The 10,723-nt window shown below is 35.0% G+C and overlaps 1 protein-coding gene across 1 annotated transcript in view; it reads right to left on the minus strand.

The window, feature by feature from the left end:
• Positions 1-10,682: 10,682 nt before the first annotated feature.
• The window catches only part of LOC110724074 (protein FAR1-RELATED SEQUENCE 5-like), an 825-nt gene continuing 784 nt past the window's right edge, over positions 10,683-10,723 (minus strand). The window contains exon 1 of the mRNA XM_021903472.1: positions 10,683-10,723. This exon is cut by the window's right edge and continues 784 nt beyond it. Within this exon, the coding sequence (XP_021759164.1) occupies positions 10,683-10,723 (41 nt within the window).

The following is a 10,723-nucleotide window of genomic DNA, read 5'->3' on the forward strand; positions in this document are numbered from 1 at the left end:
ACCCAAACAAAACCCACATCTCCACCCAAACCGTAACCCACCCACCACCCCACACCTCTACCCTTCGCAACCCACCCAAAAAAAACCCACAGCTCCAGCCAGCCCGAAACCCACCCACATCTCCAGCCAGCCCGAAACCCACCCACACCTCCAGCCTCCCTAACCCGCAACCCACCCAAGAAAAACACCAATTTTGACTTGAAAATTTGGTTTTAAAGGTCAAATTCGACCATGAAAACACTAGATCATGAAAACACTAGATCTAGAGTTTTGATGGTCGAATTTGACCTAAAAAACTTGAAAACCCACACGATTTGCACGAATTTGCTCAAAAATTGCTCGAAATTTTGCTCCAAAGCTGCTCGGAATTTTAGTCGAAATTATATGGTTTTTGGGTCGAATTTATTCGACATTTATGCAGGTTTTGGTCGAGGAGAATGAGAAATGGAGATTGAGAGAGGAGAGTGAAATGAAGGGAGTGAGAAATGGAGAGGAGTGAGAACGAAAGAGATTGAGAGAGGAGAGTGAGAACTGAGAAAGAGAGGAGAGAGAACAGCTAGAGTGATGAGAGGGTAAAAAAGGGGCGTGAGATTGGTATTTAAAATGGGTAGGGTTTTTTTTTTTAAAGGCAAGCGGTTCGTACGAACCGCTTGCCATTTGTGCTTTTGCAAGCGGTTCAGCCCAAACCGCTTGCCATTTACAATTATGCAAGCGGTTCAGCCCAAATCGCTTGCCATTTATAATTTTGGAAGCGGAATTGCATAACCGCTTGCCATTGGGGCTTCCCATTAACTATTTTCTACTAGTGGAATATTTAAATGCGTCGTACATAAGTTCTTCTGGAACTCTTCTTATATGATTCATAATATGTTATCCAATCAACGTCATTAATAATTTCATCACAAGTGTAAGCCCATTGGAACATAAGTAGTTCCTTTTAATTTTCCATCACAGTTGTAAATATGTCTTACTATACTTTGAATGAACATTGACATACACCACAATTATGATATAGAAATTAAAGCATACAATATGAGATATAAAAATATGATAACATAATAAACAAATTATACAATGAGTTATGCATTCACAACATCGAACATATGCAATGAATAATCCAATAACCTATGACTCACACATGCATATGAACATACATAAGACTCGATCGAAATAATGCAAGACACTATACTGTGTGGATATAAAAATCCATATTTCATTGGACTTCGGGTCCATGATAAACTTATGATCATTATCATTATGTCGACATCAAAATGTACATATATTTCAGATCCCTTACTTATTAGTCCATTCCATTATGCATATGCATATTATTCATCGGTTCCATTATGTACCGGTATCATAAAATTTCTTTAACTTACATTCTGCATGCTATTTTACTATGATATCTGAATACATTTCTCATTGGTATCATCATAATTTCTCTTACATCATAGGCCATCTATTATAATAATTCAGATATCTATACCACTTTTAGGGTATTTCATACACTATGGTATTTATATACTATTACACTATTAGTGTCAACTGCACTATCTTGCCAAATATCATATTTATTAAACATATCTTTATTTTGGAACCGATCATATACAACCTACACTTCAGGTGTAGTGATTCAAGTACAATTGGCAAGATTTTATCTCAATATATACACATAATTAATTGACCAAAATGTATCTTCAACGCTATGCAACATGAGTCGTAACTGAATACAAATTAAATCATAAATGTGCAACATATCTTGATAATATATATACAAAAGTTGGCATATATATAACTTTTCAAACTACCATTGTAGGGATAATATATATTCTTTATTTATTTATTTATTTCGATTTTCCCAACTTTTGCTATTTCTTCTCCCACTAAGTTGGTAATATATATCTTTTATAGGGGCGTCTAATTCTATACCAACTTAGTAAATAAATTTGCATTAAAATTCATTTCATTGGGAGGATCACAATCAAAATTTATCTCTTCTGGAGAACAATTTCGATGAAGAATCATTTATTCATTAACTTTATATTTCATGTGTATTTATTATTAAATTTTCAATAATATTTTCTCTTCTGGAGATCAATGTCAATGGGGAGACATATGTTGTGCAGTTGTACATTTTTTTTTTCTTCTCCAATTTAATATGTGCTGACATATAATAGCCCCAACAAAAGAATTGTTATACAAGCATAAATCACTTGCTCGTAATTCTAGTAGGTGATGATCTTCTGAATCGTAAAAGACTTAAATAGTGTATTTGGTGAGCTTCTGATCACTTGATAGTTGACAATAATATATAAGTTATTTTGGTGAACTTCAGGTCAGCCATTACTCCTTTATCAGCCATTACTCTTTTATATAAAAAAAAAATCAAAACATATTAAATCTTGAAATTTTCATCAATACAAATTATTATAACTCACAATCCAAATATAACTCAATCTCAATATTACGTCTTACCATTCAATTCATTTTATATATTTAACATTGAGAAAGCGTCAGCACATTATCAAATGAAACTTCAGGTTTCCATTACAGGTAATTATTATTAAACCCGGATGGCCTAATTTAATTATCACATCCAATCACTTCTCTAAATTTGAACTCTGGTCAGTTTTCAATACTAGTGATCACTTTATTAAACTTACTATATGCATGGTCATGAATGTGATGTGATTTTAGAACACCAACATGTGACAATTGGCAAGACAATCAATTAATATTTTATCCAGTAATTACTCATACTCTACTGGAGTTTAAACTATAAACTTGATACATGTTAATCTTTTTGGATATTTCATACTCTTCTGGAGTCTTTACATAATCATGAAACGTATGAACTTTATTAAAAGTGATTTCTTCTAGAAATGTAATGATATTTACCACTTCCTCAAATTTGTCATTGTCAATAGCGACTCCTTTCCTTTTCAAAGATACTTAATTATATTTAGAACCTATTAATTTATCACGCTTCAGGCATGCTATAGGTTCATCAACAATTGATGTTGTACTCTTAGGACATCAATTTTAAATTAGAGCATTTACAATTAGTATATGATAAATGTCATTTGTTTATATCCATCTTCAGGATCGTATCATTTCAAAATATTTAATGAACATGTGGTCACTTTTATTAAATAAATCGTTGATATTTAAGTTATTGTATGTATCAAACTGACCATCAATATATTTTATTATTTATATGCAAGGGTTACATACAATCTCCCCCTAATCCTTGCATATGAGGGTATGGAATGAATCAATCCAACAACCTTTAAAATCCTTGCAACTTTTAAGCCATAAATTCTTTTGGCAATGTCATGTATCAAGTAACATGTTCCTTTTGGAAAAAACATGCTTATATAAAATTATACGTATAGAACACTTATCATGTTCCTCATGCCCAATTACATTCATCTTAAAAAAACAAAATCTCTTATATTTAAGGGCATAATAAAACGTTGATTATAGTTTCTCACAATGTCATGTTTAATTACTTGAACTCATAACACACTTTTTGCTATATATTTAATTAATTAAGTAACTTCAAGTCCATATGTACGAGAATATATACCAATCCATCTACATTTTTCAGAAAGAGAAGGTAAAAATAAGACATGACATAATCAGTTCGAGCTTTAATCAAAACATACCTTATTCGATCCACTCCTTTCTTTGTATTATTCTTGAGGGTTTTGAGCCATTTATATGTTCAAGCTAGTGTGAATACTTTTATAAATATAAGGAACTTCAGGTCCGCACATCATATTCAATTTACATTCATTCCAATAATCTAACTTCAAGTAGGTATATAATACTATAATTGAATGAGAAGGTAAAAATATGAAAATCTACTACTTCACGCTTTAATAAAAACATACCTGAATTGATTGAATCAACTATACTGTCGGAACAATTATATCAATATATTTCCTGATAAAGCTTAATTAGAAAATACAAACAAGCACATAAGCAACCAAAATTGACACGTTCACGTTAGTGGAAAACCACATGTTTCATATCATACTTGAAATATAAAAACATAATTCAATACATAAATTATAAATAGTTTCACATGTACCTTAGGCTTACTTCATACAATTTACAAACATTCAAGGCATTATACATAGGATTTCACAAACAAATTATATGGGTAAATAATTGCTAAATCAAACCATTCATATTTGCTATCAAGCATAGAGAAATAACCAAACTCATTTACGGATAGGAAAAGTAATACCAAAATCTAGCAAATATATGTAATACAATTTCATGAAAACCATACGTTCATAAAATTAACCTCAATAATAATTCTAAATACCCTTTTAGATTCAAACTAAACAAAACTCATAGTCAAAACAAAACTACTAATTAGTTATTCTGCATCAAATTCAACTATTCCTAAATTGCTCATTGAACTCCAGGAATAATAAAAATACGAAAATTTGGGAAACAATATAAAAATATTATGTAAAGGTTTTAAATTAACAATAACAGGATAGTTGAGAATGAACTTTCCTGATATCAAAACCTTTCCCACTATAAAAACCAGTCTTATCGTCAACTTCATGTTACCAACGTCATCTGCTAGCCTGTAACTCACGAAAACGTCAATGAAAAGAAAATAAAGTATAGCCCTTGATTAAGGCTAATCTATTATATTATGGATAGATGAGAAAGATGATTCAAGATAAACAAACCAATGCAATCGAAAAATAATACGAGTAGTTCTTTGTAACCAAATTATTAATAATACCGTGAGACTCCTTGTACTAGTCCCAAATTAATTAATGAGGATTGGGAATGATATGACATTCTTGAAACGTGTGATTTCATTATTAGAAGATCAAAACCCATGATCAAGATTAATCTCCTTCTAATTTCTTCCCAAGATGCGACACAATAAGATAATAATGAGTATAATTTAGCACATTCAGTATACAACGAATTAATCATTAACCTAAGAAATCAACAATAAAATTTACATATTGATTAGAGCTTTGGTGCTGATAACGTGTTGTAAAATAAAGAGAAATATAAGAGAGATTGATAGAGAATATATCTGTTCATATTATTACATATGATCGGGGTATATATATACATAGAATATTATAAGTAGGGTTTGCTTAGATAAGAATAAACCCTAGAGCTAGAATATTCTGGAAACATACAAAGAGAATAATGGATATCCACACAATATTTTCATAACAATTTATAAATTTTTTTAAAATAAAATTTAAACAAATCGTGCATCGCACGGCATTCATCTAATAATAATTATAATTGTGGCTAACGTACAAAAATTTGTGCAAAATCTAAAGCAACTAATAAAAACATAAGTCAACGTCAACTAAATTAGTTATCTAAACTAATAAAAGTTGGAAACTAACTACGGAAGAACCAAACTAAAAGTCTAAAACTAAAACAAAGAGAAGATTTATGAAAAGCTGATTTCCTACTACCATTCTACGCAAGAATCAAGAAAGCTGATTATAAAACTAAAACTAAACAAAACTAATAAGCTCCCAGTAGTGATAGAGCACTACCAGGTATGGGCTCGTTGGGCCATATCAGGGGCAAAAATGTAATTTCACGTAAAATTTATCCATGTTGTAAAAGGGTGTTGTTATTCGTCGCTCCCATTTTACCGAGTAACGCTCCCTTTTTTACTTGAAATTCCAATTTTACCCTTAACATTTAAATACGGTTTTTTCCACTTCCCGACCAACATTTCTCACTTTCTTACTTCTCTCTCTAACTCTCTTACTCTCTAACTATCTAAAACACTCTAAAAATCTGGAAAAAAAAATTCTAAATTTTTTACTTCATTTTAAAAAAAACAACAATCATCAAAAACACAAAAAAAAATGGGTGATTCGAGGCGGATAAAGCTGAAATTTGGAGGGATGAGCTTTGGCGGCGGTGGAGGCAGCGACGGAGGCGAGCAAGTGAATTTTTTTTCAATTACGGATTGTGGAACTTCCGCCCAAAAAATCCGGAAGTTCCAAAGAGGATCCGGAAATTCCAGGCGGATCCTCCTTGGAACTTCCGAATTTTTTGGGAGGAAGTTCCAATTTTTTTTTTCCCGTTAATAATTATTGTTGATATTATTATTATTGTTGTTATTATTATGGTTAGTATATTTTGTAGTGTTATTATTTTTAAAAATATGGTAAGTATTATTATTTTGTTGATATTAGGGTTTTTATTATTATTGTTATTATGGTTATTGTTGTTGTTGTTAATTTTTTTTTTTTTTTGGATTTTGTTATTTTTGTTGTTATTTTGAAGTGTTATGGTTAGTATTATTATTATTGTTATTATTATTATTATTATTATTATTATTATTATTATTATTATTATTGTTATTATTATTATGGTTAGCATATTTTGTAGTGTTATTATTTTTAAAAATATGATTAGTATTATTATTAAACTAAGTTGATATTAGGGTTTTTATGGTTATTGTTGTTGTTTAATTTATTTTTTGTTGTTGTTGTTGTTGTTGTTGTTGTTGTTGTTATAATAATATTATTATTATTGTTATTAGTAGTACTATTATTAATATTTTTAATTATGATTAGTATTATTGTTGTTGATATTAGTGTTATTATTATTGTTATTATGGTTATTGTTGTTGTTGTTAATTTGTATTTGTTGTTGTTGTTGTTGTTGTTGTTGTTGTTAATTTTATTTGTTGTTGTTGTTGTTGTTATTATTCTTGGCCTTCTATGGTTATTGTTGTTGTTGTTGTTAATTTTAATTTTTTTTTTTTGTTGTTGTTATTACGATTATGATTGTTGGTGTTGTTGTTTTGATTATTGTTTATTATTATTATTAGTATTAGTATTATTATTATTATTATTACTAAAATCGGATTTTTTTTCTTATTTTATGTAGATCGAGGGTTCTGGTGCTCGACATGCAATTTCACGACGTCTGAATGCGTCTGTTAGGAGACAGACATCTCGTTTAGCACCGCTTCAGCCCGAGCAGCAGCAATACGGGTCTACTAGTGGTTGGTCGGGAGACCAACAGTCTGGTAGTAGTCGGCCCTTGTACTCTGCAAGTGGAGCACCCATATCTGACGAGGAAGACGAATGTTTGGCTAGTCATGCTGGTGACCAGGATGAAGAATAGGACCCTCAGGATTACCATATGGTATATAGGGGTTAGTTTGGGAGATTTGTTGGTAGTGGATCGAGTCAGCCTACTTCCAGCTCTGCAGAGGCATGGTTAGTGCAGGAACCGATGCCGGGTGGGCCTGAGGATGGGTCTGTTATCCCTAGTTTTGGCGGTCACGTGGTACGGTATATCTAGATCGAGCAGGAGTGTAGTGTTTTGCGCTGTTTAAGTAGGACAAAGTTATGTTCTGACTTGTTCACTTGGCGAGGTCGTCAATCTGTGGAGGACCTCGCGGCGATTGATGCTAGTTGGTTGTCTCACTTGCCCGGCCTGATGTTTACAAGACTTGATTGGCCGTTGATTTCTGCTTTTGTTGAGAGGTGGCGGCCAGATACGAACACCTTTCACATGCCATTTGGGGAGATTACGATCTTGTTGCACGACGTGTACAACATACTTGGGTTACGGGTCGCAGGCAATATGGTCACCACTACTCCTAGCACGGACGTGTTACGGGACGCGTGCTCGATCACCATGGATATGACTCCAAATGATCTGTCTGAGATTTGTGGCACAAAGACCATTTGGCAGGGTAGTGGGGTGTTGACTGATAAGATTTTTGAGTCGACATTGGCGGTTGACCGGGAGTTTAGTGATCAGCTTGATGGATACTTGTGGTTAGTGCTTGGAGGTACACTGTTTGTAGAGAAGAGTGGTAACCGTACGCATCCTTCCTTCCTCCACGAGCTATGTTACATGGATGTCCTTATTAACGTATGCTTGGGGAACAACTACACTGGCCTACTTGTATCGGCAACTGGGCACGGCATCACGGAAAGGTGATGATTCGATTGCTGGTTGTCTCACGCTTCTGCAAGCGTGGATTTACGAGTACTTTCCGTGCTTTCGGTCACAGCAGGGTACCTTGACCCGGGACCTTCAAATGCCTCGTGCGTCTGCTTGGGATGTTGGAACGGGATGTCCTAGCAAGAACCTGGAGCGCCTGTTATCTTTTCGTACTAGAATTGATGCGCTTACTAACCGTGAGGTGAACTGGCTACCGTACAGAGTTGATCCTGCATTACGACTGCCCCCCACTTTATTCATTGGCTGCATCCAGTACCGTAACATCATTGAGTCGTACATGCCTGATAGAGTGGTGCGCCAGCTTGGTTTCGTGCAAGGCATTCCCCACGAGATCATCAGGCCAGAGAAGGCCAAGAGGCCGACTAACTTGAAGATGTATCGGGTAGACTTCCCGACCGAGATGACAGATGTGATGTGGAAGAGGTTTGTCCCTGGGGTATCTCAGAGTGTAGTTTTAGGTGCCCTCACCAGGCTTAGTGCTGCAGCTCCTTCGGTTGCTCCTGGTTACATGCAGTGGTTATACAGGTTTTCTCACCCGCGGGTATCTCCAGGTGCAGGAGTTACAAGCAACCTGCCTGAGCGGAGTAACACTGATTATGTAAGTATTTATGCTTATTATTATATTAACAATGACTTCTATGAATTTTTGTGTTTATAATATGTTATTGTTTGATTTGCAGTGGATGGGTCGGTCCATGGAGATTCACCAAAGAGCATTGGCTGAGTATCCTAAAATGTCGAGTGAGACTCGAACAATGACTGAGCAGCTTGTATTTGATTGGAAGTAAAAAATGGGACTCTAGATTATTTTGATTAGAAGTTGTGTTAGTGGTTTTAATTATGTTATGAACTTATTTTTTTTTTAAATGTAATGTATAAACTGGACACTTATTTATTTTTATTTTTGATGTTTTGTTGCATATCATGTTAAATTAAAAGCAAATACATTTAAAATTAATTTCATAATTCTAATTTTCTTACAAATGTTCAAAGTTAGTGAATGTACATTACAAACTACCTAACTAATGCATCCCACATGTCCCTTCTCAATTGATATTGTTGATCCCATCCATTAACACTATCCTCGTGGTGTTCCGTCCACCAACCGGCGATCGGCGGGAGAGGTGAATCAGGTACAAGGTCAAGACGGATGAAATGTGATCCACCAACTGTAGCAATCACTAACTCTCGAGTCGGTGACCGAACCCCATTGCGTGCCCTCACCGGTAAGAGTGTGATGCATGGGTAGTAGCAAGTTGGTACAAGGCCTACCCCAAGACAAATCACCCTTGCGTTGAACCACATAGCAATAGGAAATAAATCTTGAATTGTAACCATCCAATGTCGCTCCCCGACAGCCCCACCATCCCATCGAATACGCACTACGTTCATCCAAAGTCGCCCAAGCCCGTAAATCCGTTCGTACAAATCAGGATGACCAGCGATCTCGTTTGCTATTGTTTCCCGAGCGTCAAACCACTGATTTTGATCGCCAAAGAAGAGTTGGCGACACAACGAAAGCCACAGTTCCCATCACCAATGACATCCTTCCAAGACGAAATGTACGGCAACATTGGGCCTGGAAGCAAGTTCAAATACCTACATTGACTAATGTCACTTGGATCTACAACACAAAATTAAAAGATATATTATTAGTAAAGCTACAAGTATTAAGTTTACATATTTTAATATTACATATAGAATTTTAATATTACCTGGTTCTGGGTCACCACCACGTTGAGTGTGTTGACGGTTCACATGCTCGAAGTAGCTACGATCACGCCTGGTGTCATTTTTCCTCGGTCGACCATGAGTGTTGAGGTTGATATGTGGTTCTTCAAGGTGTGTATGATCTGGATGTAGCTCCTCTTCAATGATTCGCGTTACATTTCGACGTACGGCCGGGTCACTTTCCATGACTTCATCAATTAGGGACCGAAAATGTGCAGCCTCCTCGTCGAATCATTAACCACTTCAGGAATGTTAACACCATAACCAATAACCAGTGTCTTCCAGAAAGAATGAATTTGGCTGCTATACAATCCTGTATGTGCAACTATCGAATCATGTATCCGGCAAGCACATGGAAGACCATGGGTCACACGCATAGCACATCCACACCGTTCATGGACTTGGTATTTCAAATCCCGCATCCTTTTCGTCTCGTTATCCAGTACTTTCAAGCAATGTTGAGACACTTTGCCATTTATACGTGACAGTGGCAACTGTCTGTACATCTGACCAATTTTAGACCTTGATGCCTCCAAGTCATTACGAATTTGTATGATGCGATTACCGATATGACAATGGACTCGGGCCCATACGGTATCCAAAGAACCTACCAATTATTCTAATTAGTAAATACCTTTTAATTTTTTTTATTATAATTACAATTACGTAACAACGAGAACAACTATTAAAATAATACAACTAACCTGTGGATGATTCAAACCAAGTTTTCACTGCTGAATGTTGGCTCTCAACTCTGCAGTTGGTGGTGTTACCAAAGTGAAGAACCTGGTTCGTCCAAAATTTCACAAATTTCTCCTTATGACAAAGCCATGTTCTCTGAACATACTGAATCACTGCCGGATATTTTCCCCACCTCACTTGCATGGCAGCTAGAGCATGATCATACTCCGCCTGTGTTGTTGCATTCACGATTTTGAACCATCTTATCTCCCAGCTCTAAAACTGACACCAACCTTCTTGTTTC

The sequence above is a fragment of the Chenopodium quinoa genome, unplaced genomic scaffold, assembly GCF_001683475.1.
Source record: "Chenopodium quinoa cultivar QQ74 unplaced genomic scaffold, ASM168347v1, whole genome shotgun sequence".
NCBI classification, from domain to species: domain Eukaryota; kingdom Viridiplantae; phylum Streptophyta; class Magnoliopsida; order Caryophyllales; family Amaranthaceae; genus Chenopodium; species Chenopodium quinoa.